Here is a 16,042-nt window from a genome sequence, read left to right as displayed (position 1 = left end):
TTTTGCATATAAACAACACCTAGTCACTTTATCGTTGAGCAATTTCAAATGAGATTTATAGTCAGTGAGAATTATCTGTATCAAATTCAATCAAGTCACCTAAAATAGCTGTCACTTGTTTTTACTCACACAGAGAAGGACGACTTGTAATGGTGGCATTGTCATACTTCAATTTAAGGAAGTCCACCTCGTCAATTCACCGACACGAGGGTAGTGCCAAGCGGTACTTAGCCAATTAGCTAAACAGTGCGAACAGGCGATACGCACAAATTGACGATAGGTAGTTGACATACCAGCGAACTTGAGGTCACGAATGCACCATAGCGATAACAAATTATAAAATACGAAAAAGTTTCATGACCGTTTTTCAATTCTTTGACTTCGGAAAAATGCAGTCACTGCAGTTACTTAATATTTTTGTTCAATTGAATTGTCACTGTTGGCCTACTTTGGGAAAAATAATATAGTCATTCAAAATAAATCAGGATGTTGACGCTTTTATATACTTGTTGTGATACAGTATTAAAATTTACACTATTAATTCCCAAACTATTTGTACACGTGGAGGAAATAAGAACAGGGTACAACAGTTTGACCCTGAAAGATTTGGGTTTTAAAATTTAAAAGAAGATTAAAATGATAAATAACCAACTGTGCTTTACTGTACTGACATTCATTTGTGGAAGAGTAGTTTACAGACAGTACAAGTCAGAGCATTGGGGGCCAATCAAATTCACCTATGCAGGATGCAAATGAACCCCAAAGTTACCTACGTGTGACTGGACTTTATACATTAGTTCACTAGTTGTCAAAGTATTGCTTAATGTGAATTCAGTTTTGAGTTATCCGCCATCATACAGCACTTAGTCTGCGCTCGTAAGTCAAAACAAAAAAAAAAGGTCAAACAGCTCATCTTCCAAAGGTCACTTCGATCTCAGAGTACCACTGACATGCCATAGGTCAGATTTTCACTTCCCTTCAACAATTTAACCAAAATGCAGATGCTGAGGATTGCATGCAGAAGGTATCTGTACTGTATCACTGAGCTAAATACAGTACTGACAAAGATACTATACGTATATAAGGGATGAAAATTAACTGTGTTGGTAAATTCACTTAGGGTCAAAGTGTGCTTTTCTAGCGTTGTTTACTAAAACTAATCTCCCATGGCTGAACAAAGCTTTGCACATTTGTTTTAAAAGTACTGTATGTGTAATTCTTTTTATTGGATTTGTTATAATTGTAAATTTTCTTCATCTGTAGGAGACAAATGGTTCCCCAATAAAATTATGCTCAGTAATCCACATCTCATTTCAAGTGTGATCAATCAAAACTGAAATTGGCCATTATGTGAAAGTTCAGTGCAGACCCACTTGACTTGATCAACATAAAATGGATTTGAGAAAAAAAAACAAAGAAAAGTTACAGGCCTGGCAAGAAGGACCAATTTATTCCAATCTCAAAATGTCTCTTCCCATAATGTCTCTTCCATGGAACAGCTTTGATGATTCAACAAATTAAACATTGTGTATTGAGGTGAAAAAAGAAACGTACTGAATGGAGATAATCATTTACACAGGACAGACAAATATATTAATTTACTAGCTTAGACCGTTAGAACCTGTAACACGATGGCTTCGTAATTTTACAAGCAATGATGCAGCAACAGTTCATCCAAACAGCGCTGGTTCACATATGATGGACGGTAGACCCATGGACCCCCGAGTCTAGACAGGGGACACAGTTCAACGGTTGGTCAATTTGGAGTGGGAATTAGCCCTGATCATATCAGGAAGGCAAAGTGCTTTTGGATGTTTTTCAACATCTACAAGAGATGAACAGGAGCAAGGCAGTACAGACCCCCGAGAAGTTAATGCTCCAAACAGTAAAGTCAAGTGCAAAACTGTCGCTATTCTGCACGACCCAGAGACAAACTCCGGGATCCTAAATTACCTTTCATGTCCTCTGTAAGCAAGCAAGCAAATTAAATCACAGGCCTTCTCTACTGCTTGTTATGTCCTGTCACTGTAAATTGTGAGATGTCATGAATTTATTTCAAATTCGTGTAATTTCCACAGAGATACATTTTGAGTGAGGTTTAGGTGAACAAACCCACTCTCAATAGTGGTCAAAGGCCAGCAAAGTAAGAGCGAGAAACCAAAAAAGGTGCTGCTCCGTTCTGGATCAGCCTGACAGGAGCAGATTAGATGATGCTCCCATCTTCCACCCTATTTAGAGCATGACACTTCACTGGCTCCTCTTCCTGACTCCCAGCCCACATTTTAATTCTCCCCCAGCTTGAGAGTTGCAAACTGCTTGGCCATCTGTAGCGCCTCCTGGAGACACTCTGTGTTGCGACCAGCGGCCTGTGCAGACATGTCCTTGCCGCCTCCTTTGCCGTCCATCAGGGGGCACAACTTCTGGACCCACTCGTTAGCCTTCAGTCCCCGGTTGGCTTTCTCCTGCGGGGTCAACACAGGTTCCCATTAGCATCAGCATTGCCGAGTTGGAATTCACAATGCATGACCAAAATACATTAAAGATGCACGTGCGTGTGTGTGAGACAGATGAAAAGGAAGGAAGGCTGTGAAACAGCATTAATGACACACACCTGAGGGACTTCACACAAGCAGATGACCTTGCCGGCATCGGGGTCCACGGCGAAGAGCATGGCGGCGGTCTGAGGGGAGCTGGCCTTCAGCACCTTCAGGCACTCGTTGAGGGCCTGAGAGAACGGGAGGGGTGAGTGGAGATTTTTTAAAATCTGCTAATCGACATAGCTGACATCTCAAGGTCACAACTAATGATCTGATTTCATCCCATGATGAAAACAATGAGATACGAAAGAGAATATACTAAATTTTTTAATGGTTCTACTTTCTTCCTGGGTGACAATTTCTTTTAGCTTCACAAAATCTCAGTCTCAAGACTTTCATTAAAAAAATCGAATTGACCTTGGCTGAAGCCCCGGTTTCCATGGCCATGACCAGCAGTGCTTGATTGGGGCTGCTCTCGATCACCTCCTTGGTCTTCTCCAGGACTCTTTTCTGGATGTCCGCCTTGTAGGAGCGGTCCAGGTCATCCATGGTCTTCTTCAGACCCTTCAGGGTGTCCCTCATCTCATCCTTCCGCCACTGGGAGATCACTGCGGTGCCGATGGACTGCGCACAAGGCGACATAGTCAATCAAGTTGTAGTTCACAGAGATCTTACCAACTCAAGGAAGTAGCCCTCGCACCCCCCCTTCCTCCACAATTAGAGCTTTCATATAGTCAAGGTGCCACTTCAATGTCCTTCCAGCATCACATTGAAGGAAATTTTGAGAAACAGAAGGCAAAACATGTTAAAGATGCATGAACATACCTCTGTCATATCGGCAATCTCTTTCTGTATGTCTTTGTTGGGAACCGTTTGCTGCTTTACTTTGTCTGCCAGGGCGGTCAGAGCTTGGTTGAGCATGTCTGCTTTCCTCTGAGCCTGGCGAACAACATGAGCAAAAGCAACTGTATTTGTAAAATGATAAGACGTGACTGGTTTATTACTACTAATGTTGAAATATTTGTCAGTTTAGTTGGTGTAGAGCAAGCACACAATGCACCCCAATTTCAGTGAGTAAGCATGGACGTAAGCGCACTTAGTGTGCTGGTAGGGCCATAAACTCAATGAAGGGTCAGTCACTTGATTTGTTTAATCTCGCCATATAAATTTGGGGCAGTCTGTTGTGCGTAACCAGCTAAAAGCCATCATATGTTGCCTTACAAAATCGATGTTCAGCAGCAAAAACTGAGGGGATAGATGAGGAAGGGAGAAATCCATCGATAATTAAGTGCACATCCACCTGAGCCATCACAGACTGCTGAGAAGACAGAATGTGCCCTTTGCACACACATCCAAAACAGACATCATTAAGTTTCAATGGTCAATAAGGTTGTCCTTTAATGCACTTACAAAGCCCTGCGTGTGCTATGGCTTGAAAGGTGGGCCTTGGTTCAAGTCCATTTTTGGGGGTATGTTGTGGCCTTATGTATTTTGTGCCATCACTATATTTCATTTCATTTTACTGAGTTTTATCTTCGCAGTTGTCGTGATCCTTCTCAGTTTCTGCTCTGAGCGCAGCCACGTCTATTATTGTGTAATTTTAATTTACTCCTTAGTTTTGTAAAACTACTCTGAAATGCAATCTTGCGACTATGATGTGGCTTCTCAATGGCTATTTCCTAAGAATAAATTTGCTTGGTTTGCCTTCTATGAAATTGGTTTTGCATCTTAATGACCATGGGAAACCGCGTCGGCCAGTCGAAAATCCCAGCTCTACAGCAAAAGCAATTTTAATTCAGTCAGGATGTCAGCAGAAAGCAAATCCCGTCGACAAGCTGACTATAAACAACCATGACGAGTAATCGCTGAATATTTAGCCCACTCATGTGTGCAAGTCCCGACCTTCTGGGCCTCGTTTCCTGTCACGGCAACAATCCGACGGATGCCCTTAGCGATGGCCTCCTCTGAGACAATGACAAAGGGCGCAGCATGAGCCGAGTTCTGCAGATGCCTTTAGATAAAAAAAAAAATGGAACAGGACAGTTGTTAGCAAGGTGCAGGAGGAGGACAAAGAGGAAAAGGGTAAGAAGTTAAGTATTCTGAAGTGACTTGTGTTGCCTTAGTCACATAATTTTTCATGCTTTGTGGCTTACTCACGACACAAGACAATGGAAACACTCACGTTCCACCACAAAACTCAATGGAGGTGAGGGAACCAGCAGCACTGTTGGGGTCGTCCAGCAGGTCCTGAACGGGGATGCCGATGGACACAACCCTCACAGGGTCAGGGTACGTCTCATCGAACACAGCGCGCAGACCCTGAATGGCCTTGGCTTCTGCAAGGGAGGCCTCCATGGCGTAAACAGGCTGAAGCAAAGTACAGAAGAGAGGCAGAATAAAATACAAAACTTGTACTTCTATTTTGCCTTTCGAGCCACTGACTAGCACTACTGACCTTGGCATCCCTTATCATAGCACAGGCGATCTCCTCTGTCCGACGGACCTCCCCTGTGCTCAGGGCACCTTTAGCAGTGAAGTCAAAGCGAAGTCTGTCTGACGCCACCAAAGAGCCCCTCTGGTCTGCCTCGCCCAAAACTCCCCTGAGAGCAAAGTTGAGTATGTGTGTCGCAGTGTGGTTGCTCATGATGGGCCTACGGCGGGCCTAGAGACAGCAAAAGAGAAAATGAGATGGTCAGGAGCATCTGGCATCTTTCCTGTGCGTGCCTTTTCAGTTACTGATGAGCTCACCTCGTCCACGTGTAAGGTGACACGGTCTCCAACCCTCAATGTTCCATAAATGGTGCCCACATGTAGAACATAACCTCCTCTAACTTGCGTGTTCTTCACTGAGAACTCCATTCGCTACAAAACACAGACCGTGGTCACATTTTTGTCCACTGGAAATTCATTCCAACACAAAGCATGACTTGTATCAAAATTTCTGTCAACATTATTAAAAGAGAGCTCAGTGGTAAGGGATCCAAAGACAAGGAAAATTAGGAGTGACAAAAATTAACATTGATTTCTGACAGCATGTAAACCTAAAGTTTCCAATGAACGCATAAGCATTATACTACACTTACATCCTCTGAGTTATCATCCTCTCGAAGCAGGTAGCCTTCGTCAAACGTCTGTCCACCCTGCTCAGCGTAGAAAGAGGTCTGATCCAGCAGCACACCACATTTCTGACCCGTGGTCACTTCGTCGCAGAAGTCGCGGTCGCGCCGCAGGGCCAACACCGTGGCAGAAGTCTGTTGGAACTCTGACCACATCAACAGAATGAAGGTAAGGGCTTAAAAGAGCACAAAATTGTGGTTTGCGTTTGGTATTTTACGGGTTTAATACCATAGGTGCCATTTTCATTCGAGGTGTATTTGTATTTGGGAGAATCATCTGTGGGGGGGATATTCTTGTTCCTCAGCTCTTCAATGGCATAGATGTCCAACATGATGTGGTCCACGTCTCCTGCACCCTTACCCTGCGACTTCAACTACACACACAGCCACATACAAAGTTTTATTCCGCCCACCGACCAAAAAAACTCTCTAAAATTGTCATAATGGAAGGGCAAATGTGCATAAATCTCACACACCGAAACTGGGTCAACTAATCTTATCAATATTGTATGGGTAGCACTTACTCGTCTGAAGTTGCCAAAACACATGAATGTAAGAATGTCGCTCCTCAAGGGCAATCGGTTTGTAATACATGTATATTAGATGCGTAAGAAGCCAGCCCAATGCATTTTAATTTTTAACTTCTACTGTCTCGCCGAGTTAAACTTCTTAGTTGAGGTTGGAATAATGTTGATCACTGAGGATGAATTAGCTTTTAAAGTCACATCGGCATGAATGGGTATACACAGCCAGAGCATCAGTGAAATTGCTTGGAAGACCTCGACTCTGACCTATTTTGAGAATTTCGTCCGCTGTGATGCTGCACCCAATTTACAATCATCACTGTGTTGTAACCATAATTGTGGTGCACAAGCCAAAGGGTACAGTCAGAGGGTTCGCTCCTTCATTTCCCTCACCTGTGCAGCCTTCTTCTCCTCCTCAAAGGAAGCCAAGTCCACCACCATGCCTTTCTCCTCCGCGATGAGGGAGGTCAAGTCCAGAGGGAAGCCATAAGTGTCATACAAGAGCCATGCGGTGTCACCTGGATGCAGATGGAGAAATGCGCTGTTCAACATTCTTCATGAGCAAACACACGCAGCTGTATGAAGTCATACAAATGGAGATGCTTTTCGTCTTTCTCACCTGGGAGCGTTTTACTCTCTCCCATACTCATGATCTTCCTATCAAGGATGCGTCGCCCCCTGGTGAGAGTTTTGAGGAACTGCGCCTCCTCTTCATTTATAATGTCCTTCACAATTTCTGGGTCTTTCTTCAATTCGGGAAACGCGTCGCCCTGAATCATAGACAAAAGGTTGCCAAGAAGAGTGCAGGAGACGAAGCGGAAAGATAAATCTGGTGTGGGGTGAATAGATCAAAGAGAATAATATCTCTAATCTTGCACAAAGAAGAAAGCAGTTTTCGTTGAGCCGTATTATGCACTCACTTCCCACTGCCTGAAAGAGGATTCTGTCTGACTGGGTGGAGCTGAAAAGCATCCCCAATCTATGGATCATATACGGACTATCTGCATTTGTATCATTTTGTCATTTGAGAGCTTGGAAGAAGAGGCAATTAGGCGATCTTTCCAGAATGTTTTGTGTTAGCTACTTGGGAAAAACTTGTCGTCTCACCCGAATCCACACACATCTATCTACTATACAACTGTGTTGAGGCAGGAAACAAAAGTCTCACCAGGGAATTGACCACCACGTCCACAAGAGAAGCAAAAAAGCCTTTCTTAGCGCCTAACTTTTCATGGGAATAGCGCACGGCGCGACGCAAGATTCGCCGCAAAACATACCTGAATGGAAGAGAAAACACAAATGACATCTTTAGCGCACCATGTATCCCGTCAATTCAGATTCAAGACTTCAAGTGTAACGCACACCCATAAATTCGTACCCTCTTCCAGTGTTGTCAGGCCGCCCACCATCCGAAAGGGCGATGGTGATGGTGCGAGCGTGATCAGCCAGCACACGGTAGGCCATGTCAACACCATCAACATCCTCGGCCCCTACTTTACCTGTGTATGGCCGAGCACCAGTGCCCTGAAATAAACACAATACTATGTTTTTCAGCCCATGAACCGTGATATTTTTTTTTTAAATCAACTCTGGAGAATCTATTAAGTACCTATGCCCAAGAATTGAATTTTTCGCATGAATGTAATGAGAATGTAAAGAAATAACTGTGAGCATGCGGGGAAGGGTTATGGCTAGAGCTGATCGATTTTTGAAAAATAATCTAATTGCAGTTTTTTTCCTTTCATTATTGAGAAACAATAACAAATACAAGCAATGAATGAATCTTGATTACAATAAATAATGTCAGATTAATTAAGTCATAAATGTTTAGTTATATGTTAGTTTGATTCAAAAAGAAAGGCAAATGAACCATGAATTAATATGAAAGACAACTTTATTCAACCACCTCATTAAGTGCTGGTAACTTAACCTGTCTTTTAAGCGTTTTCTATCACACCTTCATATGTGGAACGTAAAACATAAATCAGCAAATCGTACGTCAGATTACAACATAATGCAAATCTTGGGCTTTCTCAAATTTTCTGGTTTCATGAAACAGTATGTAAACATGTGGACCACGCTTCTAAAGCACTGAACTTACCTACACTATATATAAATATCTCCATCCTCCCTGAAAAAATGTGCATCACCATAGAAAAGGAACACCATGCTGGACTTTGCGTACCTTCTGAATGGCTTCAAAGTATGGGATGAAGAGGTCAGTGTCATAGTTGGACATCTTGTTCTGCAGCACAGACACCAAGCGCTCCAGACCCATCCCTGTGTCGATGCTCTTCTTTGGTAGCGGTTTCAGCACCATCTCAGACTCCCTGAGAGGAACAGCAAAATAACTCCCAGATGTGCCTCTGAGTCAAAGTTGCAACTCAAGTTGCTCTCACTCGGTTTGCGCACTACCTGTTGAATTGGATGAACACAAGGTTCCAGACTTCCAGGACGTTGGGGTCATCCATGTTCACCAGGTGGGAGGCATCTCGCCCTCCAATGCGGTCGTAGTGGATCTCACTGCAAGGACCACAGGGGCCAGTATCTCCCATCTCCCAGAAGTTGTCCTTCATGCTGCCTGGCAGGATGCGCGATTCCTCCATGCTGACGGTGAGAGATTACCTCATTATTTCCCCAGTCAGTGCTATTCATTTGCTACAACACAAAGAAAATAGATGTGTTGCTGTCTTAAGCACTCCCTGTGAATACAAAACAATTCAATCCATCTTTATTCAAATAGCACTTTCACAACATACACTTTTAGAGAACATTTAATATGAAATAAAAATAATACAACAAAACGCATAACATAAAACATGGACAATAATAGAATTATAACAACAGTTCCTGCATACGGCTTGTTTTTTTTAAATCAGTTATAGATGAAAAAGGAGAGACTAAAAGTCTCCTTTTCACCTGTGGATCAGAGACATCATGATCACAGCGTGCATGACGTCACACACGTCTACTACAAGCCAAGTCTGAAATTACACGAGAAACGGCAGCGTCCACTGACCAATACAGAGTTTGATTCAATTCTCCGGTCCCATTTAGATCCACTTCAACTTGGTTAAAAATACACCACCACGCTTCAACAGTCCACAATGTGTCCGCACGAAGAACAACAAACCCCATAAGACAAAACAAATGACAAAAACAACAAGAAAGCAGAACTCTTGCAGACAACTGCCAACCACTGCACCATAATTTGTGTTACAGATTTTAATACCATGTTTGAATCGACTCTGACGGAATGTTAAAATCCATCACTCACCCAAGAGACATCCAGATTTCTTTGCACTCCAAGTCGGCCTCCAGGCCTGCGTCATCGTTGCCACCGAAGTAGGTGACATAGAGGCGGTCAATGGAAATGCCAAACTCCTCGGTCAGCAGCTCCAGGGCCATCTTACAAGCCAGATGCTGCAGCACGCAGTGGTAGGGAAACAAAAAGACCAGGTGAAATGACTTCTTCTTTTTTTTTTTAAATAGACGCATTTAACTTAATGTTTCTCCAGAAATGAATTGCCAGCAACCTGTGAAAGGCAATTAAGATTCATACAGTGAAAATGCAAACAATGGTTTTTGCCGCCAATCTAACTCAAGGACAAGGTCCTCGTGTGTTACGACTGCTATTGTCATTGAATATTTAATGCCAAAGAGGTTGCCTCACATATTGACAGCATCCTACCTTAAAGTAGTCGCCAAAAGACCAGGATCCCAACATCTCGAAGAATGTGTGGTGGTAAACATCTTTACCCACATCGTCCAGGTCGTTGTGTTTCCCTCCTGCACGGATACACTTTTGGGTGTTGGCTGCGCGACGTAGCCTTGCCATGGGGTGGGACGGATCAATAGTGTTGAGGAAGATGGGCTTGAACTAATAGAAAGAGAGAAATGTTTAAGGTCATCAATGAAAACAGCTTTTGGCAGAGTGAGGCACATGTGGCCTAGGCATGGACAGTTCACCTGGTTCATGCCCGCATTGGCGAACAGCAGCGTGGGGTCATCCAGCGGGATGGTGGATGAAGAGTGCACGTACTGGTGCTCATAGCGATTGAAGAAGTCTATAAACCTCTGTCGGATTTGAGCGGCACTCAAAGAAGAATCCATTCTGAATCTTCTTTCTAGAACAAAGAAGAATTCATCCTGATGACAACATGAAAATAGTTTTCTAGATAGCATTTGATATCATTTTTCCTCACAGCAGTGATTACTTAAACCCCTTCGATTAATCATTAAAAATGTTAAGACAGAACATTAATTGAACTCCTCGTTCCTGAAATATTTCAAGATTCCCGCCTACTGTCAAGTAGGTGTGTTCAGGCAAGCCTCTTGCAATGCTTTCTTTCTCTTTATTTCAGGCCTACGAATTAGCCTTGGGCACTTTATGAGAATTGGTTGCTCTGGAATCTAGTAAAGCAGATGAGGCCTAGATGCCGCAGCACTCTGCTCTCTAATTTCATATAATCAACATCAAAGGAAACGTCAAAAATAATAAAATACCCTTCTTCTGGCCTGAACATACCCATAAAGACTACAAAGAGTGTTTTTCAAGGGAAAGCATTATTAAGACTAAGATAAAATAAGACTAGCCTCAACAGTTGCAGTAAGAAATAAACGGCATGTCCACACAACTACTAAACAAAACGTTAAGAACAATACCCACGTAAGATTTGCAGTGATCAGTGTGCTCTTTGTTAAAACTTTTAAGTTAAAAGCCATTACGAGTAATGTCCCTGGGATGTTCTTCATTCATACGCTGGGGCGCAAAGGAAAGCAAGCCACTGAAGCCTGGAGATCTCTTTGGGCCCGCGGGGGAAAAGGGGCCCGCTTCTGACAACTAAACCACGCCAAGGCTGACAACCACTGCATTTGTAAATTCACACAGTTAATGGGAGGGAAACTACTGCGTCGGGGAACAGCAGGGCAATCATGCGCAAAGTACCGCAAATTGCTCATTGTGATGATGCGGTCTGAAGTGTGCACCTTAATGCTTAGTAAGTACCGCCAATACGTTTTTAAACACAGTAAGGTAAGAGATTAACAGTGTTGCTCTTGTTTCAGATTGAAGTATCTCGGCGGGAATGTGTAGTACGGTATACGTAACACAAATCGGCAGTTGGATGGCTCACAACGTCAAGTGCTCGTGCGAACCAGTGTACCGCACTGGAAGCCGCTCAGCTGGCGACTCCTGCTGCTGGACAGCGGCACCAACTTCACAATCTCACGTCAACCAGCTAATTGTTAGCTACGCCGGCTAGCTCACTGCAGTCCACCGCCGATATTTCACACAACTTCAATTCGGCGGACCTCCCGAGTTCAAACTGCATGTTTATGATTTCAAAAGCCGCAAGGGCATACGTTGGTACTCACAGAAGCAGCTAACGTCGCAGAATGCCTTGTTTATCGGATCCCAAACACACCACCGTGTGAGTGCCCACGCTGCTGGTCCAGAATGCAAGGGAACTACTGGAACTCGCCCGAATGAACGCCGATTGGCCCACGCGCTCCACGTGTCATCAAATCTCGATTCTCATTGGTGAGATTGACATTCAATCTTAGCCGTCTACCACTCCACTGAAACCAAAATCCTTGTTCGGCTGATGCAACTGAAAACTCAAATGAGTGAATGTTGAAAATACCTTGTACACTGTATATGTATATAAAATACATGTAGACAATTAATTGGAAGACTAACGTCTGACTTTAAAGCACAGAATGTGAAACATCACAACAGCATCGCGTTTCATTAATTAGACACATTCGCTTAGGGTCCGAACTTTGTATTCTATTGCATCACTTTTTAATGTAGACTAGTACTGCGACTTCAACAGGAGAGAACTACCATTTCATACCATGAATGTCAATTACATTTCATCCTATGGGTTTTCTCATAATTCATTGCTGTGTCTATATTCTGGTTGAATTGTTTGTTGTATTTAGTAATAAGTATGCCCCAAATTAGTAATGCTTCGGAGATGTGTTAATTGTGCACAAATGTGAAATGGGGTGTGGTTAATTTATTGATTCAGCGTCATTTTGACATTTCAAATATTGGATAAGTCACTTGTTCATAAAAATGTTGTACATAATTGATCAATAGATTTGTTTAAACATAGCCTTCGGAGGCTAATTGTGCAAGACCTACTGAAATTTTGTTCCACAATAGCTGTACCCGATTTCTGAAAAGTGAGAGCTGGCCTGCAGAAAAATTACAAAATTACAATGATCAAACTCAGTAAACTAAGTCCATATGTTGGAAGGTTAGCAGTAACAGGTCGGTCCGGTTTTACATTAGATTTGGGTGACAACACAAACATCTCTGTTCATATGATTAAATATTTTGAGGGAGTTATTAACAACTGGATCACCATACAGATTTAACCCACCTCTCGGTGAAGAGTCTCCTGCACTTTGAGATTGATGCCACCTGCAGAACATTCATCCTTATGCATTTCACCCAAGCAAAGAGCATTGTAGAGGTGATGCTACCTACTACTTTCAAAACAGGGATGTCGCCAGATTGCTCTTGCAAGTGCCTTCCACACAGAAAGAGGGACTTTAACAGGTAGTGTGAACAAACACAAATGCAGCACTTTTATTTTTCATTGTGGGTAACAACTCAGCCTCAATGGAGGCCTGCAGTCTGCCGCTCGAATCAAAATGAAATGACTTCCATCCATGTATTAATTTTTTTATGCTTCTGCCGCTCGAATCAAAATGAAATGACTTCCATCCATGTATTAATTTTTTTCATGCCTCTTGAGCTGGAGTCTTTGGGTGAGAGGCAGCCTGGACTGGTGGCCAATTGCAGGGCACATTCAAACAAACAAAAAATCTTCATTGAATTTTACATGCATGTTTTTGTAACCGAAGAGGAGACCAGAGTACTGGAAGAAAATCCACACAAGCACAGAAAAACAAGCAAATGCCAAACAAGATGCCTTCAGCCGAGTCAAATCTCAGAATTATGAGGCAAACACATTAAGCACTAGGCTACCATGTTGTGCTCACCTGCTATTAGAGTTCAAATCAACATGAAGTGATTACAAGAGAGAATAGAGTACAGTATTTGAAAAGAAACAATTTCTATACCTGCTATATAATCTCATCAAGTTTGGTTTTGGTATTAAATGCAAGTATAATAATTTTGCAGCAGGTCCAATATCCTCGTAAGGTGCCATTTCACCTCCACCAAAATGTTGCGAATGAACTTTATGTTCATTGAATTGAGTGTTATGTCAAACAGCAAAATATGTGAGCTTGCTGACAGGGTGGACTTTTTTGGGGCTAATGTTGGCAATTAATGAGCACATGGTGGACATTTAGCAAATAGGATTCGTTAGTAACCTGACTATGCTGTTTATCAAGTATATTTCTAATCATATATATTTATCTATTAATTACATCAATTGATAATCTACTATGACAGAGTGGCCATGTTAAGATTCACAACATGCAACTCCACTCATAATCTGAACAAAAATTACAAAGCATACCGGTAAGTGTCAAGATTTATTCTGCGATTGTACACTGTTTCAGACTCATTTGAAGAAAGACGAAATGGTGGTCACAATGTGAATGAAAACATGAGATTTCTTTAAGGGACAGTTGCCCCTTGATGACAGCTGCACAGACACATGCAAAATGTTCAATATATGATCAAAATGACTCATTTTATCAACATTTATTTATTCAAATTGATAGTAGGACTTCAGAGTTTCATTATACAAATTCATATTCATGAGGACTGTGATTTTGAGGAGGAGACAAAGGCATTTTAGAGTGATATTGGCCCATAAAACGATAAGCTCAGTCAACTCTCCGATGGCGGGGGCGCCGCCCTTCGCACTGCCTTCGCCAGAACTTGTTGGATGACTGGATATATCTTATAGCACCCCTCTATGCAGGTGCGCACCCCAGCAGAGAGACTCTCTTCAGTCATTTCTCCATCAGACTGCAGCCCAGAAACCTGGTTCAAGCTAGGGAGGAACGCCAGAGTCAATCTTCCCTGATTGTCACTACTGTCTGAGCCATTTCCGTTTTCCTCCGCGTATGTCGGGTCAACCACGTAAGAGGCCCCATCCTGGCGGATTGCGCAGCCAAGCACCAGGTCGTACATTTCGATTCCCGCATCAGCTAGCGCGAGCGATGCGCAGGTGACTGCGTGCGCGAGAACTGAGCCGCTGTTTTCAAGAACCATCACATTGACCTCTATCTGAGAGCGGGGGTATTTATGGAGGCACAAGGCAGGCTGCAGACTTTCGTGCAGCATCAAGGAGAAGTCCTTGTCCTGACTCCCTTGAATCCAGGAACCTCTCTCCGGGCAAGAGAATGGAGCAAACCGCATATCTGTTGTCAACCTGGTTACACAAAGAAAACGTTTTTGATGTGTCCCTTTGCTCTATCATTTTAATAATCAATTATAATAATAACAGAAGTAAAATAATTGTCAAGATGTTTCTGTACATCATAAAGATATTTATTAATTACCATAAAACTACATTGTTGCTGACAACCACAAAATATTCCATTGGGCATTTGCCAAATTTTATGAGGAGCGTATATTTATCCATTCCCGTGAAAAGAACATCCATGGCGCTGAAACTTGGACCTCATCATCAGAACTGTGATGCAGACATGCCAACCCGCTATTCTAAAATACTGCGTACATTTTCATCATAAAAGTTGTTCATTGTTCAACAAAACAATCATGTTTAAATGGTAAAGTAATCACAAATGAAAAAAGCTTTATTTGAATTGAATCAAAGAGGAAAGCATAACTGAATTAAATTTGTCAACATTCTCGTTAATGTTAGCGAGCTCACGTCGGGCCGACAATCACAAACATTTTGAACATAAACCCCCCCCCGCAGATTTGTGTTTTTGGGTTGATTTGTTTAACCACAATGATTTCATGAGCGACAGATCGTCGTCTTGAGTTAAAAAAAACTTTAAAACTACACAAAATGAAAATGATTACCTCCCACACTTCATATCGGTGTCATCTTTACGTTCCGTTTCTCTGGGACCGTACACGCAGCACATCAACTTGGTGTCTCCAGCCTCCATGTACGCAGAGCCCTTCGCCTGGCTCACGAGCCCACACCTGACAAAAACTGGCCGGACGTCCACCTGGTCCCGCTGCCGGCCGTCTGCACGGGGGGCATGTGAGGAGAAGACTGCCGCCGGTTTGCACGCGAACAATAACGGACTTTGAGAGACCTCTGGGCCTCGAACTCTTCTGGTATCAACAGGCATGGTGGTATGGATGCAGTCGGTTTGAAGTCCACCACATATAAATGTCCTCCTGGAACACAAAAAAACAGATATCTGGTTCCGGCAAGTGACGCTATTTCTCTGAAATCATTATGTTGAAACGGAAACGCACAAATTCAACTTAAGTTACTTTGTATTGTAACGTATACTAGATACCTTTTGCACTTGGTATTGTATTATTTCAGCTTGTTTAAAATGCACATGGGCGAAATTGTGTATGTCACGTGTGCTGTGTTTAAACTCCAACTTTGATCAATCGTTGGTTACGAGGTCATTACTTCACCATCGTTGGTCTGACAAAGGGTGATAGCGGTTTTTTTTGCTTCATATACAGGGGGTGAGCATGGGGGAGGGGTGGGGCTGCTTAAAAAGTGTGACCTGCTCCACTACTTTGCTTTGATGATTTGTCAAATGCAAATTGGTCAAATGCCTGCGGTGACGTCCTGTGTGACACGTTGTGATCCTCACTGATTGGCTGGGTGAGAATGTTTGTTTTGTTTTTTTAAATATTTTTAATAATCTCTTAGGCGCCCGTTTTGCACAACTGACCAAATCGCCAATATCGTCTTTGGTTAAGTGAAGA

At 42.7% G+C, this 16,042-nt stretch overlaps 2 protein-coding genes across 2 annotated transcripts; both read right to left on the bottom strand.

The window, feature by feature from the left end:
- Positions 1 to 1,422: 1,422 nt before the first annotated feature.
- Positions 1,423 to 11,668, bottom strand: LOC147206017 (alanine--tRNA ligase, cytoplasmic-like). The gene is made up of 20 exons (XM_086109476.1): positions 11,554 to 11,668; positions 10,147 to 10,304; positions 9,869 to 10,057; positions 9,455 to 9,600; positions 8,593 to 8,784; positions 8,363 to 8,507; positions 7,556 to 7,701; positions 7,346 to 7,454; positions 6,797 to 6,947; positions 6,571 to 6,695; positions 5,883 to 6,027; positions 5,621 to 5,799; positions 5,286 to 5,399; positions 4,993 to 5,199; positions 4,720 to 4,904; positions 4,440 to 4,548; positions 3,363 to 3,476; positions 2,955 to 3,161; positions 2,612 to 2,725; positions 1,423 to 2,462 (listed from the first exon to the last, which is right to left on the bottom strand). Exons 2-20 carry the CDS (start codon positions 10,288 to 10,290, stop codon positions 2,283 to 2,285), a joined length of 2,901 nt encoding a protein of 966 aa, XP_085965602.1. The 5' UTR covers positions 10,291 to 10,304; positions 11,554 to 11,668; the 3' UTR covers positions 1,423 to 2,282.
- A 2,014-nt stretch (positions 11,669 to 13,682) lies between these two features.
- exosc6 (exosome component 6) lies at positions 13,683 to 15,482 on the bottom strand. Its single transcript, XM_086110028.1, has 2 exons — positions 15,164 to 15,482; positions 13,683 to 14,543 (listed from the first exon to the last, which is right to left on the bottom strand). Exons 1-2 carry the CDS (start codon positions 15,439 to 15,441, stop codon positions 13,997 to 13,999), a joined length of 825 nt encoding a protein of 274 aa, XP_085966154.1. The 5' UTR covers positions 15,442 to 15,482; the 3' UTR covers positions 13,683 to 13,996.
- Between the last annotated feature and the right edge of the window lie 560 nt (positions 15,483 to 16,042).

Source organism: Hippocampus guttulatus, chromosome 4, assembly GCF_054856545.1.
Source record: "Hippocampus guttulatus isolate MCC_2025c chromosome 4, RoL_Hgut_1.0, whole genome shotgun sequence".
NCBI lineage: Eukaryota > Metazoa > Chordata > Actinopteri > Syngnathiformes > Syngnathidae > Hippocampus > Hippocampus guttulatus.
The sequence above is the reverse complement of the archived record's forward strand: the minus strand, read 5'-3'. Positions and strand labels throughout refer to the sequence as shown.

Coding starts and splice junctions, on each gene's coding strand:
- LOC147206017 (XM_086109476.1), bottom strand. CDS start 10,290: ATGGATTCTTCTTTGAGTGCCGCTCAAATCCGACAGAGGTTTATAGAC. Junction 5,400..5,620: donor AGGATGATAACTCAGAGGAT/GTAAGTGTAGTA, acceptor TGTGTTTTGTAG/CGAATGGAGTTCTCAGTGAA. Junction 5,200..5,285: donor TCACCTTACACGTGGACGAG/GTGAGCTCATCA, acceptor TGCTGTCTCTAG/GCCCGCCGTAGGCCCATCAT.
- exosc6 (XM_086110028.1), bottom strand. CDS start 15,441: ATGCCTGTTGATACCAGAAGAGTTCGAGGCCCAGAGGTCTCTCAAAGT. Junction 14,544..15,163: donor ACCGATATGAAGTGTGGGAG/GTAATCATTTTC, acceptor TTGTGTAACCAG/GTTGACAACAGATATGCGGT.